At 39.1% G+C, this 25,600-nt stretch overlaps 1 protein-coding gene across 1 annotated transcript in view; it reads right to left on the bottom strand.

Moving 5' to 3' along the window:
- Nucleotides 1–25,600, bottom strand: part of LOC126092749 (cilia- and flagella-associated protein 44) — a 668,515-nt gene that overhangs the window by 257,048 nt on the left and 385,867 nt on the right. Inside the window, exon 17 of the mRNA XM_049908475.1 lies at nt 18,518–18,706. Coding sequence (XP_049764432.1) covers nt 18,518–18,706 — 189 coding nt within the window. The remainder of the gene's footprint in view (nt 1–18,517; nt 18,707–25,600) is intronic.

Genomic DNA, 25,600 nt, shown 5'->3' with positions numbered 1-25,600 from the left:
GTTGTTTTTTAAATAGTGGGCGACATGATGTCCTTGGATGGGCGGTACACGTGTTCCTTATTATTCTTTTCTGTAGCTTTAGTATGCGCAATATATTGCTTGAATTTCCCCACAAAATAATACCATACCTTACAACTGATTGAAAGTAGCTGTGGTATGCAATTTTCCTTGTATTCATGTCTGTTGCACCAGCTAATATTTGCATAGCAAACGCAAAGCTACATAATTTGTTTAACAGGTAGTCAACATGTTTATTCCAATTTAAGTTTTTATCTCGGTTTAACCCTAAAAACTTCACAGAATCTACTTCCTCTATATCCTGATTTTTATGAGTTATTTTAATTTCTTGGGGCTTTGACTGTTTTGTTCTGAACTGGACCATGTGGGTTTTGGGGATGTTCAATCTTAATCCATTCAGTTGGAACCATGTTTCTAGTTTGTTCATTGTGTTTATTATGTAGAGAGGGATGTTTTCTGGCTCCTGGTTTTCAATTAATACAGATGTATCATCTGCAAATAAAATCGATGGAGCATTTATATTGTTCGGTAAATCATTAACATAGAACAAGAACAAAATAGGTCCTAGAATCGAGCCTTGAGGGACACCTTGGGCTACTGTTTTCCATTTTGAATAGTAATTTGCTGAATTTGATGAGACAATCACTCTTTGTTTCCTATTTGATAAGTATGAAGTAAGCCAATTTAGAACATTATCCTTGATCCCATACTTGTCAAGCTTATAGATAAGCAGTGCATGATTTACAGAGTCAAAGGCTTTTGTGAGATCACAAAAGATTCCTGCAACTTTATTATGGTTGTCTAATGATGTGCTGATCTTGTCGATAAACTTGTTAATTGCATCAGTAGTACTTTTGCCACGCTGGAAACCAAATTGGTTTTCCGTAATAATATCACATTTCTCGATAAAATTTCGAATCTGCATAGCAGCAGCATTTTCAAAGATTTTTGAAAGGACTGGAAGGAGCGAGATGGGATGATAATTCCTCATATCCTCTCTTGACCCATTTTTGAACAACGGTTTTACTTCCGCATACTTCAGCACCTCTGGGAAGCTTCCTTGTTCAAAGGATTGGTTTATTATTTTAGATAGTGGGTATCCTATTATTTTACACACAAATTTAAGGACTTTTGCTAGTATTCCATCCCAACCCGCAGAATTTTTGTTTTTTAGTTTTAATATAATTTTTTCTACATCTATTGTTGAAACTGTCTTGAATTTTGTGAGGCATTCAGAATTATGATTTAGTCCAAAGGGACATACATTGTTCCCATAATCTGCAACATTAACCTCTGGTTTCACTACATAAATGAAGAACTCATTGAAGCATTCTGAAATTTGAGCCAGATTTACAATGATCTCATCTTCAAGCTTAATTGTACTAATTCCATGTCTAGAGGCTTTGATACCTAATTCGTGTTTTACAACTGACCACACTGCCTTTGATTTATTCTCATGTTTTAAGATTAATTTATTATTTGTCATTTGCTTCGCTGCTTTGACAACTTTCTTAAATGTACTTTTGTATCGTTTAACATATTCAATAAATTCAATTTTTTTATTATGTCTTAGTTCCTTATGTAGCTGCCTTTTCTTAGCACTGGAGATTTTTATACCCTTAGTGATAGAAGAAATAATAATTTTGGTAACATCTGTCACAACCAGAGTAATAATAACAATAATAATAATAATAATAATAACAGAAATGAGTAGGGTGGAGGTAATCAGAGGAGAAATGGTAACATATCTTATGAAAATAATAATCAGGAAAACAGTTAAACACCTCACTGTGAGCCTGTCAGTTGGCAGTGAAGAACAGTTACAGAAATCATGCTAGAAGTAGGAGAGGAAGGCGAAGTTCACTTCACAGGCACCACAATAGACACAATAATTACCAGATAAACAGAGTTGATTATGATAAGGCATTTTGGGACTTTATGCTGCTGAAAATGGGTGAAGATACTAGGAAAGTAGAAAATAACTTTAATCTTAGTACAGATGATTTGACTAACTTATTTGATGAGAACGACGTGTTTAGCAATAGTAACATTTATGATGATGATGATGATGATGATGAGTATGTTTAGTTAGCTTATTTTGTGATGATGAATTTTCAATATTGTCTGTAAAAGATGTGGAGGAAACAAGGATCATATACCTACATTGAATTATGTTTATGTGCCCGTTGACATTTTGCCAACATAAGAACTTTTACGGCGCACGCGCGTCATTCAAATTTTGTATATAATATACAGTATAATGTAAGTCATGTAAATAGTTGTAGATAACTTAGATTTTCTTGTGCCTTTAGGTGAATTGCTCACCTGCAGGTGTGTCCTTTCGCCTCGCAATTCAGGGGGCAATATAAAGGCACATTTGCATGCCGTTCGTGAGTTTCCTCGGAAACGCGAAATCTTAATTAAATAATTAATCTGTGACAAATAAATAAAGCCTATGGCACAGAACTGCAGCGCTGTGTCACTGATAAAACAAAAACACAATTACGATACTCTTATGTTTCATTAAGAAGAGGAGGTCTGGGACAACTGGAGCGGGAAGCTTGTATTTTTCATTGACTGGCACACCGCCATATTTGATGTTATATAAGAACACTGCGAGTTGCAATCTTACTAGGCACTCGATTCTGTAAAGAATTTATATTTATGAAAGTAAGTAGAATTATTTAACTGTAGGCTTATTCGTTGAATATATCTGATTTAACTAACTGTGTAAACTTTTTATGTTTAGTAGACAGTCACCTCTGTACGACGTATTGACATGGCTGGCAAATTATTCTAATATTGAGATTTAGATTTGAGTCCGCACCTACCGCAGCAGTCTTTGGAAACGATTTAAATACGAAGTCCGATTATTTGAGTCTTATTTCACGGTCAACTACGAATAACATTACATTTATGAAAAAGCCATTGTCAAGCGTCTGATACCGAATAATTATACGTCCACGTTCCAGATAAGCAAATATTAATTACATCCAATCACTATCATACATAATTAATAATTAATGTAATGTTTTATGTTCTGCTACTTTTGATAGTGATCATGATGTGGAGACATGTAGTTGAAGTTGAGATTTATGCAGGTGCAGATGATGTTGCTAATGAGTATTTTGAGGCTATTGTTGCTGATGCTGGTGTATTTTATGATGTATTAGATGGTATGGTTTATTTGGAAGTATTAGACAATGATATGAGTAATGGAATGATAGAATACGATGATTTGGAGTTGGAAAAACAGGTACATGAAAATCAGTTGATACTCATTGAGGTCAGTGAGATATTACATGATTGTTACAGTAAGGAGGTTTGAGATAAGCTAATAAGTGATAAGATAATGAAAGTATTGGAAGAGAATGAGGAGTCTGAAGGAAAAGGTGATTATTGTGATAGTGTTAAGTGCACACACTCTAGTTGTAAGCTACCTGTAAGTACTTTACAACCTAAGATAGGAAATGAAATTCAAGTAAATGCTGATTTTAAAGTGTAGGGATATTGAAGATGATTTATTGGCAGAAGAGGATGGAAGTAATAACCAGGTGGTTAGTGAAGACTTTTCTCAGTTAGTACTGGATAAACTTAACTCGGCAGACAATTAAAGTAGAGATGAAAAAAGTGACTTGGGAGGGATTCCTGTGGGAATATAGTAGCATTTACAGTGATAAGCCAGGCAGGGTGGAAGATTACATGTGTAAGTTAAAACTGAGACCACATGAAACATTTTTCATTAAGCCATGTGGAGTACCTATTTGTAAGAGGAAGGTTGTTGAAAAGGAGTTGGAAAAATTGCAGAATTGGGGGATAATAGAAAGGACTAGCAGTCAGTACAACAATCCTATGGTTGTAGCAGAAAGATGGTGGGGTTAGAATAGCACTTGACTATTGACATTTAAACAAATTTTCAGAAAATGAAACTGACCATTCAGAATCAATGGAGGAATTGTTATACAAATTTCATAATGCAAATTATTTTACATTTTTGGATCTGACATCAGAATTTCATCAAATTACTTTAGAACCCAATTCTAGGCAATATACTGCATTTTTATAATGGATAAAGTTTTCAATACTGTGTAGTACCTTTTAGATTAAACTTATCAGTTGCTGAATTTATCAGGGATTTGGATTTTGTTTTAGGAGGTGAGTTACTGTTAAAATTAATCATTTATGTGGATGACATTCTGGTAGTCAGTAAAACTCGGGATGAACATATGGAAATTCTAAAAACAATTGCAATAAAATTTATTTGGAGTGGATAAGACATTAAATTTGGAAAAATGTAAATTTGGAGTAAAAGAGGTGAAATTTCTTGGGCACACTATTAATAAGGAAGGAATTCTGCCTGATGAAGACAAACTGTTGGCCATTGCAGATTTCCACAAACCAAGGTGAAATGACTGAGTTTCCAACTTGTACAGAGTTAACTGCTGATGAGAGGGAAGAGGTGGTGAAGAAAAATATGGAGGCATCTCATAGTAAGAGGAAGAAGAAGCATGACAAAAATCTTAATGTTAAACATTTTAAAGTAGGAGACCTCATGTTGCCTAAAAGATACAAAAAATCAAAAGCAATCAACAAAGAAACAATAAAATTCTTCGATATACACATAGGACCGTTCAAGATCTTAGAGATACCACACCCAAATGCATTCAGGTTAATTTCAGGTTAATTCATCCAAAGTCATGTAACCTATTTGGTTTAAGAAACATCACACAACTGAAGCCATATGTTTGAATATGATCAACCCTCTCTGTGTGTACCATGTGTCTGGCAAGCACAAGGGTCCCAGGTAATGTAGTAGCTGCTTGAACATCTTTATATTTCTGTACTACATTCCTTATTTATATTTAGTTTCTTGTCACATGTTCAAAGCAATCCTGGGCATATGAAGTGCTTTCACTGATTTGAAAATAGCATCTTATCTCATTTATACTGACAGAAGCTGACAACAAAATGAATTTTGAAGAGAAGTATAGCCAACTGGATAAGACACATGCTTTTGTCTACTTAACATAGTAGTTGGTCAGCAGAAACTATGGTATAATCTTGGTCACTTGTATAACATTTGGTATTATTTCACATCTCTATGGTTATACAGTTCTTCAATTATATGTAAATCTGAAATACCACATACATATATGATTAAATGTTCACTATTATAGAGTTCAGTGACAATCAACATAAATTACTTTGCATGCACTTAGCCTGCTATTTGAAATTTATACATGATACTTCAATGATATTATGTATTATTTACTTTATTTTATATCTAAAAACAAAGATGATGTAACTTACAAAATGAAAGCGCTGGCATCTTGATAGACACACAAACAAACGCAAGCATACACACAAAATTCAAGCTTTGGCAACCAACGGTTGCTTCATCAGGAAAGAGGGAAGGAAAGGGAAAGATGAAAGGATGTGGGTTTTAGGGGAGAGGGTAAGGAGTCATTCCAATCCCGGGAGCGGGAAGACTTACCTTAGGGGGAAAAAAGGACAGGTATACACTCGCGCACACACACACACACATATCCATCCACACGTGCACAGAGACACACAGACAAATGTCTGTGTGTGTGCGAGTGTATACCTGTCCTTTTTTCCCCCTAAGGTAAGTCTTTCTGCTCCCGGGATTGGAATGACTCCTTACCCTCTCCCCTAAAACCCACATCCTTTCGTCTTTCCCTCTCCTTCCCTCTTTCCTGATGAAGCAACCATTGGTTGTGAAAGCTTGAATTTTGTGTGTATGTTTGTGTTTGTTTGTGTGTCTATCAACATGCCAGCACTTTCATTTGGTAAGTTACATCATCTTTGTTTTTAGATATATTTTTCCCACGTGGAATGTTTCCCTCTATTATATTCATATCATTACTTTATTTTACTTTATATTGACCATAACAAATCTTATTCCCCTGCAATAAATCTGGTGTTGTCTTTCAAAGCTTTTGATTAATATGATTTAGGAGTATTTTGCTCGATATAGTCCAAGGGAGATGATAGAACACCAATTATCCATGGACTTTAAGCTATGTTTCAGTATGTCAAGTGCATTACTCATATCTGCATTATGATTTGTGCTTTTACCTATATTAGATTCTGTATATGTTTTCGTGTCATGTTCTCTATATTGGTTGGTAGAATTCATCATACATGTTCTTTGGTACTTGGATGCTCAACACTGTCATGGGGTATAATGTTGCTCTTTTTTACCATTTATATTTTCTGCATATGACCATCTGACCAACATGTACCCATTACATAGAATTTCTTACATATAACTTATTATATAAACAAAAAACAAAGATGATGTCACTTACCAAACAAAAGCATTGGCATGTTGATAGACACACAAACAAACACAAACACACACACAAAACTCAAGCTTTCACAACCAACGGTTGCTTCGTCAGGAAATAGGGAAGGAGAGGGAAAGACGAAAGGTTGTGGGTTTTAAGGGAGAGGATAAGGAGTCATTCCAATCCTGGGAGCGGAAAGACTTAACTTAGGGGGAAAAAAGGACAGGTATATACTCGCACACACACACATATCCATCCACACATACACAGACACAAGCAGACATTTGTAAAGGCAAAGAGTTTGGTCAGAGATCTCGTGGCAAAAGAATCTGCTCCAGTCCTGAATCCCTGAACCATTACACCAACAACCTGAAAACAGCTTTCGCATCCCGCAACTACCATCCCGACCTGGTATAGAAGCAAATTACCAGAGCCACTTCCTCATCCCCTCGAACCCAGAACCTCCCACAGAAGAACCCCAAAAGTGCCCCACTTGTGACAGGATACTTCCAGGGACTGGATCAGACTCTGAATGTGGCTCTCCAGCAGGGATACGACTTCCACACATTCTGCCCCAAAATGAGATCCATCCTTCATGAAATTCTCCCCACTCCACCAAGAGTGTCTTTCCGCCGTCCACCTAACCTTCGTAACCTCTTAGTTCATCCCTATGAAATCCCCAAACCACCTTCCCTACCCTCTGGCTCCTACCCTTGTAACCGCACCTGGTGTAAAACCTGTCCCATGCACCCTCCCACCACCACCTACTCCAGTCCTGTAACCCGGAAGGTGTACACGATCAAAGGCAGAGCCACGTGTGAAAGCACCCACGTGATTTACCAACTGACCTGCCTACACTGTGACGCTTTCTATGTGGGAATGACCAGCAACAAACTGTCCATTCGCATGAATGGTCACAGGCAGACAGTGTTTATTGGTAATGAGGATCACCCTGTGGCTAAATATGCCTTGGTGCAGGGCCAGTACATCTTGGCACAGTGTTACACCGTCTGGGTTATCTGGATACTTCCCACTAACACCAACCTGTCAGAACTCTGGAGATGGGAACTTGCCCTTCAATATATCCTTCTCTTCCCGCTATCCACCAGGCCTCAACCTCCGCTAATTTCAAGTTGCCGCCAATCATACCTCACCTGTCATTCAACAACATCTTTGCCTCTGCGCTTCCCCCCGACTGACATCTCTGCCCAAACTCTTTGCGTACAAATATGTCTGCTTGTGTCTGTATATGTGTGGATGGATATGTGTGTGTGTGCGAGTGTATACCTTTCCTTTTTTCCCCCTAAGGTAAGTCTTTCCGCTCCCGGGATTGGAATGACTCCTTACACTCTCCCTTAAAACCCACATCCTTTCATCTTTCCCTCTCCTTCCCTCTTTCCTGACGAAGCAACCATTGGTTGCGAAAGCTTGAAATTTTGTGTGTGTGTGTGTGTGTGTTTTTTTTTTTTATTGTGTCTATCTACCAGCGCTTTCTCATTTGGTAAGTCATGGAATCTTTGTTTTTATTGTATTTTTCCCATGTGGAATGTTAACAAAGATAATGTAACTTACGAAACGAAAGCACTGGCATGTTGATAGACACGCAAACAAACACAAACATACACACAAAATTCAATCTTTCGCAACCAACAGTTGCTTCACCAGGAAAGAGGGAAGGAGAGGGAAAGATGAAAGGATGTGGGTTTTAAGGGAGAGGGTAAGGAGTCATTCCAATCCCGGGAGCGGAAAGACTTACCTTAGGGGGAAAAAAGGACAGGTATACACTCGCACACACACACACACACACACACACACACACACACACACACACACACACACATATCCCTCCGCACATACACAGACACAAGCAGACATTTGTAAATTTGCCTTTACAAATGTCTGCTTGTGTCTGTGTATGTGCGGATAGATATGTGTGTGTGTGTGTGTGTGTGTGTGTGTGTGTGTGTGTGTGTGTGTGTGCGAGTGTATACCTGTCCTTTTTTCCCCCTATGATAAGTCTTTCCGCTCCCGGGATTGGAATGACTCCTTACCCTCTCCTGTAAAACCCACATCCTTTCGTCTTTCCCTCTCCTTCCCTGTTTTCTGATGAAGCAACCTTGGGTTGCAAAAGCTTGAATTTTGTGTGTATGTTTGTGTTTGATTGTGTGTCCATCAACATGCCAGCGCTTTCATTTGGTAAGCTACATCATCTTTGTTTTTAGATATATTTTTCCCACATGGAATGTTTCCCTCTATTATATTCATATCATTAATCTGAACCCAACAATTACGTTTGTTATTGTCACTGTTGCATTTCGAAATCTTTTCTGTCATCTTACTTTCTCTTTCTGTTTTTGCAAGTAGTTTCACTTTGTATTCGCCTTCTGCTTTTTACTGTAATCTACTATACAATTTTATCCCACCTATTTATACTCAATAATACGTAACCCACTTCCAAACCATATCAAAAAAAATTTTTTTCCACTTTCAACACTACCGCTGCTATAAAATCCACCGTTTCCAGTTCACAAACAGTTCCTTTCACCTATTAAACAACCATTTTGGCTAGTTCTAACAACTTTTGCTTTATTTCCATTTCCGTTTTTCCCACATCACTGATCATAATTAGCCGTTTCCCACAGGTTTAAACGTCATTATTTCTTCATCAGACAATTGTTAGCCTCGTTTCATAATCTGCCACCATAAAACCACTCCTTTTAATACATTTACACGCAGTTTTTTCGAAATTTTCCCAAATTTCTCCATCCTTCAACGTGTTTTGGCGGCAACACAACCACCTAACCTTTGTGCATATCGTTGTTTACCAACCCAAGTTCACCACAGGATCAACATAGCTCAGCTTCAACCAACACTTTTTCGACTTTTTTCACACCAGATCTCCAGTTGCTTTCTAGTTCACCTTTATCTCTCCCCATACATTTTTATTTTCATTTTCATTTCAGCCTCATGTTACACTTTCCACCTTCTAATACCATGTCACCCTCACACCATCCCCACAACGACCCCACTAAGTTTTATTTACATTCCCTCCGCAAACATGCCTTCGTCCTAGCCAGATTACGCTCCCATATTTTATTTACTCAGGCTTGTCTGACATTTGGTATTACCCCAAAAGGAATCACACTTAAAGTTCCCACCTCTGGCCATAACCCTTCTTTCCATCAGTCCCTACACCAGTTCCAAACTGAACAATCCATTGCCCTCACCCACATAATCCTTCACCTACACATCAACTCAGCCAATGAACACACCCGTCAACTCCTATCCTTAATAAAAGTCCTCAATCTTTCCTCTCCCACATCCACACCGGCTGTTCAGAGCATCCTCCTACAGGCCAACCGCAAATTAGAACAGCATGCCACCCTCCACCTCAAAAAACTATCCAATCTCCTGGTTTCCCACCTCCAGAAAGGCAACTCACTCACCCTTCACAACCTTTCCAGCAAACCTCAACCTCCTCTCATTGCACACAAACCCAGTCTCTCCCATCTACTCAATCTCCCACTTCCAGCTCCACTCCCTCCAAAACCTCAAAATTCCAATAAACACAATCTGGAACCACAACACCCTAATTCCGTAGTTAACCTTTCCTCCAAACCTCTCTCCCAATCCAAAACCTCTGTCCTATCCAAAGGCCTCACCTTCAGCCCTACTCCCAGGTGCAACCAAAAGAGCCCTCATCAAAGATTTACTGTCCTACACTCATACTCTCTGCTAGAAATATCACTTTGCCATGAAGAAAAATAATCCTAATCCTACTCCTAATGATCCAACTCCCCAAGACACTATCCAAATTGAACCCTGCCTGGAACAGTTCCATCCTCCATCACAGCAAGACCCACCCACTCTTCCTCAAAATCACCCTCTCCAAACCTTCCAGGAATTTCTCACTTCCAGCCTCGCTTCTCAATCCTTCTTAAAAAACCTTAATCCTACTCCCAACATTACCACTGCTGAAGCCCAGGCTATCCGTGATCTGAAGGCTGACCGATCCATTGTCATTCTTCCGGTGGACAAGGGTTCCACGACCGTGGTACTTGATCGTCAGGAGTATGTGGCTGAGGGACTGTGTCAGCTTTCAGACAACACCACATACAAAGTTTGCCAAGGTAATCCCATTCCTGATGTCCAGGCGGAGCTTCAAGGAATCCTCAGAACCTTAGGCCCCTACAAAACCTTTCACCTGACTCCATCAACCTCCTGACCCCACTGACACCCCGCACCCCTACCTTTTACCTACTTCCTAAAATGCATAAACCCAATCATCCCGGCCACCCTATTGTAGCTGGTTACCAAGCCGCGACAGAACGTATCTCTGCCTACGTAGATCAACAACTTCAACCCATTACATGCAGTCTCCCATCCTTCATCAAACACACCAACCACTTTCTCAAACGCCTGGAATCCTTACCCAGTCTGTTACCCCTGGAAACCATCCTTGTAACCATTGATGCCACATCCCTATACACAAATATTCCGCACGTCCAGGGCATCGCTGCGATGGAGCACTTCCTTTCATGCCAATCACCTGCCACCCTACCTAAAACCTCTTTCCTTATTACCTTAGCCAGCTTCATCCTGACCCACAACTTCTTCACTTTCGAAGGTCAGACATACCAACAATTAAAGGGAACAGCCATGGGTACCAGGATGGCCCCCTCGTACGCCAACCTATTTATGTGTCGCTTAGAGGAAGCCTTCTTGGTTACCCAGGCCTGCCAACCCAAAGTTTGGTACAGATTTATTGATGACATCTTCATGATCTGGACTCACAGTGAAGAAGAACTCCAGAATTTCCTCTCCAACCTCTACTCCTTTGGTTCCATCAGATTCAACCTGGTCCTACTCCAAATCCCATGGCACTTTCCTTGACGTTGACCTCCATCTGTCCAATGGCCAGCTTCACACATCTGTCCACATCAAATCCACCAGCAAGCAACAGTACCTCCATTATGACAGCTGCCACCCATTCCACATCAAACGGTCCCTTCCCTACAGCCTAGGTCTTCGTGGCAAACGAATCTGCTCCAGTCCGGAATCCCTGAACCATTACACCAACAACCTGGAAACAGCTTTCACATCCCGCAACTACCCTCCCGACCTGGTACAGAAGCAAATTACCAGAGCCACTTCCTCATCCACTAGAACCCAGAACCTCCCACAGAAGAACCCCAAAAGTGCCCCACTTGTGACAGGATACATTCCGGGACTGGATCAGACTCTAAATGTGGCTCTCCAGCAGGGATACAACTTCCTCAAATCCTGCCCTGAAATGAGATCCATCCTTCATGAAATTCTCCCCACTCCACCAAGAGTGTCTTTCCACCATCCACCTAACCTTCGTAACCTCTTGGTTCATCCCTATGAAATCCCCAAACCACCTTCCCTACCCTCTGGCTCCTACCCTTGTAACCGCCCCTGGTGTAAAACCTGTCCCATGCACCCTCCCACCACCACCTACTCCAGTCCTGTAACCCGGAAGGCGTACACGATCAAAGACAGAGCCACGTGTGAAAGCACCCACGTGATTTACCAACTGACCTGCCAATACTGTGAAGCTTTCTATGTGGGAATGACCAGCAACAAACTGTCCATTCGCATGAATGGTCACAGGCAGACAGTGTTTGTTGGTAATGAGGATCACCCTGTGGCTAAACATGCCTTGGTGCATGGCCAGCACATCTTGGCACAGTGTTACACGGTCCGAGTTATCTGGATACTTCCCACTAACACCAACCTGTCAGAACTCCAGAGATGGGAACTTGCCCTTCAGTATATCCTCTCTTTCCGTTACCCACCAGGCCTCAACCTCCGCTAATTTCAAGTTGCCGAAGCTCATACTTCACCTGTCATTCAACAACTTCTTGGCATCTGTACTTCCGCCTCGACTGACATCTCTGCCCGAACTCTTTGCCTTTACAAATGTCTGCATGTGTCTGTATATGTGTGGATGGATATGTGTATGTGTGTGTGTGTGTCCGAGTGTATACCTGTCCTTTTTTTCGCCTAAGGTAAGCCTTCCCGCTCCCGGGATTGGAATGACTCCTTACCCTCTCCCTTAAAACCCACATCCTTTCATCTTTCCCTCTCCTTCCCTCTTTCCTGATGAAGCAACCTTGGGTTGCGAAAGCTTGAATTTTGTGTGTGTGTTTGTGTTTGTTTGTGTATCTATCAACATGCCAACGCTTTTGTTTGGTACGTTACATCATCTTTGTTTTTAGATATATATTTCCCACGTGGAATGTTTCCCTCTATTTTTATATATATATATATATATATATATATATATATATATATATATATATATATATATATATATATATAAAGATGATGAGACTTACCAAACAAAAGCGCTGGCAGGTCGATAGACACACAAACAAACACAAACATACACACAAAATTCAAGCTTTCGCAACCAACGGTTGCCTCATCAGGAAAGAGGGAAGAGAGGGAAAGACGAAAGGATTTGGGTTTTAAGGGAGAGGGTAAGGAGTCATTCCAATCCCGGGAGCGGAAAGACTTACCTTAGGGGGAAAAAAGGACAAATATACTCTCGCACACACACACACATCCATCCGCATATACACAGACACAAGCAGACATTTCATGTCTGCCTGTGTCCATGCACATGTGGACGGACACGTGTGCATGTGCGAGTGCATACCCGTCCCTCCCTCCCCACAAGGCAGGTCCCCCCGCTCCCGGGACCGGAACGGCTCCCCACCCAATGGCCAGCTTCACACATCTGTCCACATCAAACCCACCAACAAGCAACAGTACCTCCATTATGACAGCTGCCACCCAGGGAGGGACGGGTATGCACTCGCACACGCACACGTGTCCGTCCGCATGTGCACGGACACAGGCAGACATGAAATGTCTGCTTGTGTCTGTGTATATGCATATGGATGTGTGTGTGTGTGTGTGTGTGTGTGTGTGTGCGAGTGTATACCTGTCCTTTTTTCCCCCTAAGGTAAGTCTTTCCGCTCCCGGGATTGGAATGACTCCTTACCCTCTCCCTTAAAACCCAAATCCTTTCGTCTTTTCCTCTCCTTCCCTCTTTCCTGATGAGGCAACCGTTGGTTGCAAAAGCTTGAATTTTGTGTGTATGTTTCTCTCTCAATTTAACCTCCATGTAAGAGTTTGCCAAAGAATCTTTGACATCGCCCTTGTTGAGCCACTTTTGTCGGGATACTCTTCCACATCAATGTCACGATATTAGTGATATATACAGGTATTGTTACTGTGCTTTTTTTTCAACTGCTTGTTCAGGATACCATTGAATACTTACATTGCTCTTCTTATTGAATCATTTCAATGCCAGCACATGTATTTATCTTCAAGCAACCGTTCGTGTTAAAATGTGGTATGAAACAATTAGATAGTGTCTGAACATCCTCTACAAAATCATTTTCACCAGGTTTCATTACAGTATGGACATGTTTAATTTTATTTATGTGGAAGATTTTCCCATATCTGACATGAATTGTAATCATTGTCTGTTGCCTGTTAGACATTTCTTGTGAACCAAACCTCATTGTACAGTCCCGTTCATGCCTCATGAACCCAATTTAATAATCTTCTGTTTCTATGCCCTAGATAAAATGCTTCAATCCTTATTTTCTGGAATGGAAAGTCATAACTTTCAAATCAGTCCGTGCATCACAAACATGGCTCTTGAACATTTTGTCTGGAACTTGAAGGTCCATATCTTATTAATTCACATATTTGCATACTTATTCCTTACTGGATCTTGAGATCTGAACTAATTGATTATGAACTTTCTTACCGGTTAGTACCCAGCAGTTTGGATTTTTCAAGTTGGTCTGAAAATTCCAAATGTAGTTCTTTAACATTTTGAATTTGGTTTGAGGTGTCTTATGCCAAATTCTAGCTTCATGTATTTTTGCTTTTTTTTTGTTTTTTGTTGTGATGTTATGGTTTTGGACTTCCTGTATAGTTTTAGGCATCATCATAAGTAAGTCTTGTATTTGATTGTATGTTAGGGAGTAAATGATTTTTTTCAAATATAACTTGTTTTGTGGCCTTATAGTCACTTGTTGCAATCACATTTCCTATGAGTGGATGAAGTCTATACAGTTCTATGCACTACCTAGGATGCATTTAACAGACTGGAGGGATTTCTCCTCTGCATTTTCTGGTATATATGTTAAATTGGTGTTCTTCTATGATTTGATGCAGGATAACTCTTGAATCTGATTTGACGTTCATGGAAACAAATATACATTTTGTTTGGTATAGTAGGTTAGATTTTATGTTACCAACCTTAATTTTGCTTTGTCCTACTATATTTTGCACACAGAATAACTTTTTTACATTGAACAGTTCACCATACTTCTGAATGGGAAGTTACACTATGATTAGAGTAATTAACAATTATGGGATATATGTGCAATAAAGCAGCTGGGGTGGATGAAATTAAGTTGGAACTCATCAAATACAGTGGAATGTCAGGTCTTAAATGGCTAAACAGGATAATTGAAATGGCCTGGGAGTTGAACGACTAACACTAGATGATAGAGCAAACAAAAAAATATTTGAGGATCAGGGTGCATTAGAGAAAGTTAGATTAGCATGTACTAATAAATTGGGGCCTTTTAGTTTGAAGCCGGACAGATCGTCTGGTGTTCCATGGAGGAAATACAGTAGACGAAATGCATTTAAGTTTGTAACGTATTGTAAGCCTGAGACCAGTGCGGATATAAGTAAAGTGAAGTCATGGCCAGATCTAGAAAACCAATGTAAATGTAAAAATAAGCTATTTCAGGGAGTCAATCCTTTTTATATTGGTGTAGAAATTGCAGGTGACGAACCAGCCAAAAATGATGTAGTTCAAAGTGAAGTTAAATATGTTACATTTATTGTACGAAACAGAGTGTATATGACATTTTGTAGAAGAAAGGTTCCATCAGACTGGACAAAAGCAGTAATCACACCAATCTTTAAACATGGAAACAGAAAAGATTGTAACAACTACAGAGGTATCTCTTTAATCAGCATTGTGGGTAAAATCTTCTCAGGTATTGTTGAAAGGAAAGTGCGAGTATTAGTTGAGGACCAATTGGATGAAAATCAGTGTGGGTTTAGGCCTCTTAGAGGTTGTCAGGACCAGATCTTTAGCTCACGGCAAATAATGGAGAAGTGTTATGAGTGGAACAGGGAATTGTATCTATGTTTTATAGATCTAGAAAATGCGTATGACCGGGTTCCTAGGAGGAAGTTATTGTCTGTTCTACAAGATTATGGAATAGGAGACAAACTTTTGCAAGCAATTAAAGGTCTTTACATGGATAGTCAGGCAGCAGTTAGAGTTGACGGCAAATTGAGTTCATGGTTCAGACTAGTTTCAGGGGTAAGACAAGGCTGCAACCTGTCTCCACTGTTGTTCATATTATTTATGGATCATATGTTGAAAACAATAGACTGGCTGGGTGAGATTAAGATATGTAAACACAAAATAAGCAGTCTTGCATATGCGGATGACTTAGTTGTAATGGTAGATTCGATTGAAAGTTTGCAAAGTAATATTTCAGAGCTAGATCAGAAATGTAAGGACTATGGTATGAAGATTAGCATCTCCAAAACGAAAGTAATGTCAGTGGGAAAGAAATATAAACGGATTGAGTGCCAAATAGGAGGAACAAAGTTATAACAGGTGGACGGTTTCAAGTATTTACGATGCATATGCTCACAGGATGGCAACATAATGAAAGAACTGGAAGCGAGGTGTAGCAAAGCTAATGCAGTGAGCGCTCAGCTACGATCTACTGTCTTCTGCAAGAAGGAAGTCAATACCAAGACTAAGTTATCTGTGCACCGTTCAATCTTTCGACCAACTTTGTTGTATGGGAGCGAAAGCTGGGTGGATTCAGGTTACCTTATCAACAAGGTTGAGGTTACAGATATAAAAGTAGCTAGGATGATTGCAGGTTCTAGTAGATGGTAACAATGGCAGGAGGGTGTCCACAATGAGGAAATCAAAGAAAAACTGGGAATGAACTCTATAGAAGTAGCAGTCATGGCGAACAAGCTTAGATGGTGGGGTCATGTTACACGCATGGGAGGAGCAAGGTTACCCAAGAGACTCATGGGTTCAGCAGTAGAGGGTAGGAGGAGTCGGGGCAGACCAAGGAGAAGGTACCTGGATTCGGTTGAGAATGATTTTGAAGTAATAGGTTTAACATCAGAAGAGGCACCAATGTTAGCACTGAATAGGGGATCATGGAGGAATTTTATAAGGGGGCTATGCTCCAGACTGAACGCTGAAAGGCATAATCAGTCTTAAATGATGATGATGATGATGTACATATGAGTAAATTACTGATGATCTTGTGCTGATATAAATTTGAAATAAACTAAGAAAGAAGTTGGAACAATGTGATGTGCAGTGGAGTATGGTAAACCACTGCACTTTATACTGATATACAGTTTACTCATAGAGGTGAGAGACACTGAAGTTGCAATGACAAAGGGATTATTCTGAGATGCATTTAATGTTGTTTACTGATGTACTTTCACATTTATCTGAGAACACTGATATATATTTGATCATTCTGACCATTAAATTAGGAAGATGATACATTTTCTTCTATCTGTCTGAAATTTTGACATCAAAATTAGTTTGATACAGCATCTATCTATCTAATGTCTGAAAAAAAAATAAAAACCAATCCCACAAACAATTTTTTTACAGATAAGACACATTTTTTTGGTTCTAATATATAATCTATTGAACATAGTAATAAGAAATCTTATAAAACATTCAATGGAGTGCACCAAAAGGACACGAAGAGGATAAAACTGAAATTTTATACACTTGTATCTTTCTTATATTTCACTTTGTATATGAGAAAGTTGATTGACTACTACACTTTATACATAACATGTATTTTCACACACACTAATCGCCAAACTGTTTGTCTGTTTCACTAGGCATGATTATATTCCCTTCAGTTTAGTCAGAGATTTAGAAGACATTTGTCTCTCTGCGATAGTCAAACCTCTTCAAGGAGTATTGTAATACTGCAACCCTTTTTGGGAGCCTGTATCCTTTTACAGCCTCATCCCCACTCTCCTGACGAGGGCATATGTGTAATATCAGTAATTTACATCAATTTAAATTGCTACTTTGATTTTGTCTTTTCTGGTTATCTGGATTCCAATACACTGAAGATTTTCTCTTGCAGCATATTAGTAATTTGCACTAACTTGAGCTATTGTTTTGACATTGTTTACATTGGGCCTCACCAATATGGAGAATGAAGGAAACATGTTGAAGTAAAAGCTGATGTGCCATCACAATTTGTACATTATACAAACTTCAGGCACATGGTAGGAATAATTCTGCTATTGTAATTATGGTGTAATTAATTATTAAAGTCCCAATATTTCTAGTCATTGAAAGGCAGCTATTTTTATGTATTCAAGCTAAAAACAAATTGTACCCCTAATGGAAATGCCATGTGGCTAAGGTCTCCCATCGGGTAGACAGTTCACCTGGTGCATGTCGATGGGGATCAAATGATGATCATAAGGACAACACCACACCCAGTCCCTGAGTGGAGAAAATCTCTGACTCAACCAGGAATCAAACCTGGGCTGGTAGGTATGACATTCCGTCGTGCTGACAACTCAGCTACCAGTGGTGGACATATCTTTAATATAAATATGAGATGATAACTTTTTTAGTTATATGGTAGAGCTTATGGTAGGCACAGATGGATATTTCTCTTGTCTTACAAAATTTCCTACCATAGATAAAATAAACTCAATGTAAAAACGTTGCACAAAGATAATTTGCTTTTAATGGGGACTATGTTGGGAAAAAGTGCATCTCTTACTTGACTAATGCAGATTTTCAGTGCCAGCTATCAGCCTTCATAACTATTTTAGATGATTTCTGAAATGTGTACTATTTTTTTTGAAAACAACATAAAGCATTAAATAGTCTTTCCCATACTGACATATCAACTGTTCTACATTTACTCTGAAATCCTTTATTTGAATGAAATGTGCCAATCTAGGAAGTTCAAATGGAGCATACCCGAAATTTGATTTGTGATTGTAGTCATCTATGACAAAGACTGCAGGCTCCATATGAATATAAAGATTTGTAAAATAACAACATATGACTAATGAACAAATACCTTTTCCCTGCATGAAAGTAGCTCATCATACTTTTTCACAGTAGTCACCCTCAAATGCTTTGGTACAATGTAATCAACAGCACTTTTTAATTTAAAATCGCCGATTGTTTGTTCAGCAATCTCAATAGCTGCAACATCATCTGGATGATTCTGTGTAGGATCTGGTTTCTTCTTGTTATGTAGTATCCACTGTAGAGAAACAACTTTTTTTAAAAAAAAGTTTCTTCAAATTTGTAATAGTTGTCACATATGTAACTGTGTGATAAGTATGCTTGTCCTCCAAGTTAGTACATGTAAAAGTCATTTCCAAAGAAAAAATATTGGCATCTGAATGATAAGTAGCAATATATGAACGATAAGTAGCAACATAAACATCCAATAAATATTAGGCTGCTGAAACATACATTACAGTATCAGTGAATGAGTCAACTGAACATGAATCAAAAAACCTAATGAGATTGATTACACTTAAAGTAAAATAGTAAAAGCCTTTTCTGCTCAGTTGTGCTCAGTAGTGTCTATAATACATCATCTTGACAAGGTCTTTTTTCATATGGCAAATACACTACTGTTAGACTTTCTTCTAAGAATGGTACCTCAACTTCCAGACTAAAGTGGTAGTGTATTTTCATAACTTAACTACCTACTATTTCATGGTGTGGACACTGGCACAATACACCAAGGACCAATAAAGTATTTATTCTGCAAAAATGGGCAATAAGAATATTAACATTGTAATGGAATATAAATAATGGTAGGAGTAATGGTGATAGGTGAAGTGTTGAGTGGTCACTGGCATATAAACATATGCTTTCAGATGAATCCTTCTTGAAAGCTTACAGAATACACATGCATCTGCATGGCTACATTGCCCTGGATGACTTCACTTCACCAGCCCAGTTGAGCTGCAGTGTGTGCAGTGTCGCCAACCAGGATAATGTAATCATGCAGGTGTATTCATACATGTATACTTATTCTGTTCGTTCTGAAGAAGGACTTGTCAGAAAGGATAGCAATGTTTTCCATGCCATTTATGCTTATACAAACCACTTGCTGCAATAGTAATATTTACTGTACTTATTTTATTATATAGAGTTGGTTGACAAATGCAGTTGAGAGGCTTTGAACCATCTACATACGTCAGCAGACATAAAAGTTAATGTCACATGTAGCAGGTAATAAAAGTCCACATTGAGTATACATGAAAATAATATCTATGCGACCTCTGTAAGCCAATATAATTTACAAGATGGAGTTCTTCATTATGAGTTAAACACTTTTTATCATCGCTTAGACATTTTAACATATATGACTGACTCTAGCAAATTATAACTTAATTCATAGAGTAAGATTTTATGGATAAGGACTAAATAGTGTGCCCAATTCTCTTTGATACCAAAATTTACTTTCCATTGACAGTTGTGTTTTTGTTGATTCTATAGTGTGAGTCAGGAGGAAAGGTACACGCTTTAAGGGTACCTAGATTATTGACATGAGAAATGAAAACCCTGAGGAAGAATGTGTGTGAGGGTCTCATGAAGACCTTTACGGAAGAGTGGAAATGGGAATTTGATGGCGTCATTACCCAGGATGAAAAATGGTGGTTTTTGTACAAATCTGAGGACAAAACCCAATCCATGCAGTGGTGTCATCCTAGTTCCCCTTGAAAGGAGAAACCAAGACTTTCACGAATAGCAGGCCGAAAGGTGATGACCTCCTCCTTCTGGGATCAGTGTGGTGTCATTTTCATCGAATTTTTGGAACCCGCCTCCACAACTAACCAGGACCATTACTGTTTATCACTGGACAAGCTGCGACGTGCGATCAAGACCCACAGAGCATGGCTTCAGGTTCAGCTCATCAGATTACACCATGACAATGCCAAACCCCCGTACACAGGAGAAAATCAGGAAAATTTGTTGGAAAATTGTTTCTCATCCTTCCTACAGCCTGGACTTGGCTCGGTCTGATTTTTACCTCTTTGGTCATCTGAAGGCCCACCTGCAGGGCAAAACATTTGTTAATGAGAAAGATCTTATTTCCTGTGTCAAGCAATGGTGTAAAAGTCAATCCCCAGAATTTTACCAAAGTGCATTTACATCATGGAAAGTACGTTGGACCAGATGCATCACAGTTGATGGGCCAGATGCATCACAGCTACATTGAGTAGGCTCAATATATAGCTAAATGTTTCAAGTATGTTCACAAAAAATTTCATTCTCCTCCTGCACAAAATAAGAAATTAGGAATGACTGTGCAAAACGTTTTGAATGCCCTTTCTACAATAAAATACCATAACAAGACCTTAGACGGTTACACACAATACATATGAGTGAAGTGTCTACCAATGCTCAATATCATCAACAGGTGTTGCCTAGTGCACTGAAGCGTCAGGGGACTGCTCTTTGTTTTATACATGCCGACATGCATACATATCAGTTAGTGTATACACAAGATCAGTCCCCTCTGATACTTCAGGGCGTTACAGAGTACCTGCTGGTCCAAAGATAGCACAACAATCCAGCAGCATCCCCATGACAACACTGTAGATCATCAGTGCTGGCAAAACATGAAATATTTTGTCTGTCTAAGGTTACTTACTACAAACATAAAATACAGTTCTCTAGGTAAGGCCTCATTACATACAGGATCAGTACATGACTATAGATGCACTTCATTCCTTTGTCAGAGAATCTGACAGGTTGGTGAATTTTTAGCCTTTTGAGCAATGTTTTACTCACTAATAATCATTTTAGATTGGTTTTGTTACTAGTATTTGTTATAAACCATAGAGACCAATACCACATATTAATCCTATGGAATGCCTGACCATATTAAACTTAATTATGTGCATTATATTTGGTATACCTCCTTGGTTTTGAATTGATTATTGACATTAACTAGACATATGTATATTACATTTCTAGAAAGTAACATTAGTTAGACACTTTACTGATATACATATATGGTGACAATTCTTGAAAAACAAAATTACAATCCATGGCATGCATGCAATTTATTCAACATTTAAATGTCACTACAGATATTTGGATTTAGATTATGACATGTTTGATATGCCTGCCATCATATGTGATGATGTAGCACAGACAAATAGTGAAATTCTACATGACCTGCTGAAGTTTCAGAACATCAATGTTGTCAATGACCTTCTGAATGGCTGTTTTCATTTCAGAAATGGTTTTGGAGTAATTGCTGTACACATGGCCTTTAATATTGCCCCACAAAAAGAAGTTGCATGTGCTCAGATCTGGAGAATATGGTGGCCAATCAAGGCCCATGCCAGTGGCCTCTGGATACCCCAGAACCATAATGTGGACCCCATAGTGCTCCTCCAGGACACCAAACACTCTCCTGCTTCGACAAGGTTGAGCTCTGTCTTGCATGAACCACATCTTGTCAAAATCAGGGTCACTTTGGATAATGGGGATGAAATCATCTTCCAAAACCTTCAAGTACCGTCCAGCAGTCATCGTGCAATCAAGGAATATCACACTGATTACTCCGTTACTGGACATTGCACACCACACAGTCACCCGTTGAGGGTGAAAGACTTCTTTATCATGAAATGCAGATTCTCAGTCCCCCAAATGCACCAATTTTGCTTATTGACAAACCCATCCAAGCAAAAGTGGACTTTATCACTAAACCAAGCCTTACTAATTCCCATCATGCCTCATGCAGTTTGAATGTCCTAACACAAACCATTCAGAAGTTATGGTGATTTTATTTCATACTGTTCAATAACTGCCACCCTGTACATGTGTAACCTGTTTAAGGCCTTCAAACACAATTTTATTGTTTCCAGACTGTATTGTATTGCAGGCCTGATGAAGCAGAACAGTGACAACAAAATTGATGACATTTGTGTACACAGGCATCAAGAGCACAGCAGTTGGTGAGACATAAATATTATGAATAAAGAGAAGTCTATAATTTTATCCCATTATGTGAGTGATGCACCCTACAAGAAGAGAGATGTGCCCACGACACATAGAATATGTCCTAATGTTAGGTTCTGAGTTGCTCCTCAAAAGCACCTGAAAGGTCATCCTGATATGATGAGAAATTGAACCACTTAATAATAATTCTTGGGTACAGTTTGAGTAGACAGGCTGACATAGTATGGGAACACAACCATAGGCACGGCCTGTATCTGTTACACTATTGATGTCTGGGTTCCAACTGGTGTGCAATGCACTCTGATGAACAGTGATCGCAGAACATCAATGTCGAACTCGCAAACTGGAACTGGAACTAGGACACTCAAGGACTGCCTGGCAAGCTGCTGGGTGGCATCTTATAAAACCAGCCAGCAGAGATGTTGTTCTTGTATTGCATGGCTCATGCAGGCAAGCTAGGCCTGGCAATAGTGGTGGTGATGTGTTCCCAGGTACCACAGCAACTGTTGCAGATGGGATGAGCTGTGACTGAGTTGTGCAGAACTTGATGGGTGGTAACCTACGGCTCACTGCTTGTGGTTGGTGGCTGGATCATAAGGTGTCAGCCACAGATATTACATCCCTCTATCCCACAGAGGAGATGGCAAAGTCCCCTTGCTGTGTAGTTGGCCACTATGTTGTATGCAGTGGCTGAGGATGCAGCAAATAATATGACACCTAAGCAGCTCAAATTCATCTGCCAATGTATTCCCATTATCTGCCATAAATACAGCGTGGGTGAACAAAACTGTCTTTAAAGAATTCGGGTCCCCCTCTCAGAGATAATGTTGAACAATATGGTGGAGCAACTGCAGAATTTTCAGAGTCTATGGAAGTCATCAAATTCTCTTTCTAAGCAGGTTGCAGGTTATGCTCATTGTGTTCAAACTGATTTTTCCATATTACAGTATACTCAGACTTCAAAGACACACAAAAGATAAAGTTTTAAAACTGACACACATCTATTGTGTGTTACTTCCCCAACAGCTTATTTCAGTTTTTGTTTATGCATATTACTTTATCTAAAATATGCATTTATATGAGTGATTAAGCAATTATAAAGCTCCAATGAGTTCTATTAATGTGACACACATATTTAATACTCTGTTTGAAACTATGTAGTAGTCATAGATTTATCACATTTTAAAAAGATCATGGTTTCTGCAGTATGTTTATATTTATAAATTAATGTCTTTTTATGGTGTACATAGTATTTTTCAGAGTAAATCTAAATATACTTCATTATGTTTTACTTGTTGCCATTACTATGAAGTATTCATTGAATTTGGTACCCAACATTTTTATGATTTTATTGTTGTAGTTATTTTTTCTGACACAACTATTATCTGATGCAAATAATGGAAATAATAAAGGTAAAATTTTACCATATAGTTGAGGTACTGAAAGTCTACAGGTGTATAACACTTTTAAGAATAATGTCCTTACCTTATTTGAAAGCTGTTTTCCCTTGAAATTAAACCTAGTTTGACCACAGCCATGGATTACTCAAGTATTTTATATGTCAAAAAGGAAACTCTACCTAATAGTTAAAAACAGCTCTGATGTGCCCATTACAAGGTAGACTGTAAAACACTAAAGCTAGTAACACAGATGTCAAAATAAATAAATCATAAGCAGAAGATCGTCACATCAGGTAATACAATAAAGATAATGCAAGATACACATAATGAAAGAGGAGACTGGTAGATCAGATATGAATAGGAGCAAATAGCATTAAGAGTAAATGATACATTGGTGACGGTTGTGTGCAGTGTTGTGAAAATATTTAACAAGTATTTCTTATCTAAAACTTTTATCCACTGTGGTTTGTAACACTGGAATTGTGATGAATAATTCCTGAAATTACATACTATAAATATCTACCATCTGATGATGACTCGCTAGGTGACTCAAAACCACTAATTGAAAATAAAAATTGAAGAATAAAACAAAAGGTGACTGGCTGCAGTGATTTCTGTAAACCTTCATTTCTTGTCTGTTACTGAAACCTTGGTGTTGTCAGGTTCAGTGTATACTGGATTGGAATATCTCAAACTAGACATCACACACAACTTCAGTAATATGAACACAACCCTCACTACACCAGTAGAAGTAATTTCCACCATAAACTCTTTATAATAAAAATTCTAATGGTTATGATAAAATGCAACAAAGTTAATTAAAATGTAAACTTCTGTGTTTAGTAAAATATCAAGCTATTTGTGTAACCAGTCATTCCCCAGTGGAACGTTTCCTGTCTGGTTGACTTGCTGAAATGAAGAAGCTTCCTTATAAGAAACAGACAAAGAAATACCAGGCAGAGCCAAGTTTTTCAGCCCTTGCTGTACACGCTGTCCCACATGACATGCTTCTTGTGCGGGAATAGTGTCAGCATGCCTTATCGAACCGCTTTGAAGTGCAGCCTTAATGTCAGGGGCAAGAAACAGTTATCAAACCCAGACACAAACATTGCCCTATAAGACAGGTGTATTGTGTTGGGAATAGTATGGGCATTCTTTATCGACGTATTTTACAGGAGCCCCATGTGTGGATTGGCACTGCTGGAGGAAGGTTGAGGATGACAGAGGCAAGAAGGGACTATGGGAGAGGCGGCAGGAGTGGATGGATAGGGGACAGAAGGAGGGAGGGCAGGAGTAGATGGACAGAGAGAGGGAAAGGAGGAAATGGACACAGGGAAAGAGAGAGGAGCAGATGGAAGGGCATGATGGGCAGTGAGGGGTGAGGAGGAGACAGACCAAGAAGTGTGCACTTTATATGTGACATACACGTATGCAGGTGAATTTGCAGGGAAAAGGCTAGTATATATAAAGCTTAATGTAAGTGTATATGTTTCAGAAGTAGTCCCAGGCTCCTGGACTAAAGTGGACCAAATCTAATACACAAAATCCTAGCCCTGAGAAGACCAACGTAGAGAAGGCCGTACTGTTCTAGCTCTAATAGTTACGGACAAACAGACACGCATGCCATTAAGTCTCTGCCACACAGGCTGCCCAGCACAACAGGTGTTTTGTGCTGGATTATTTCAGCTTGATTTGCATGGTAGCCACACATCATGGGGAAAATTGGATTTCCAGGCAATTATCATATAGGCTGTGCTGCACAA

This window comes from Schistocerca cancellata, chromosome 7 (genome assembly GCF_023864275.1).
Source record: "Schistocerca cancellata isolate TAMUIC-IGC-003103 chromosome 7, iqSchCanc2.1, whole genome shotgun sequence".
In the NCBI taxonomy this organism is placed as follows: Eukaryota; Metazoa; Arthropoda; class Insecta; order Orthoptera; family Acrididae; genus Schistocerca; species Schistocerca cancellata.
This window is presented reverse-complemented; position numbering and strand designations above follow the sequence as displayed.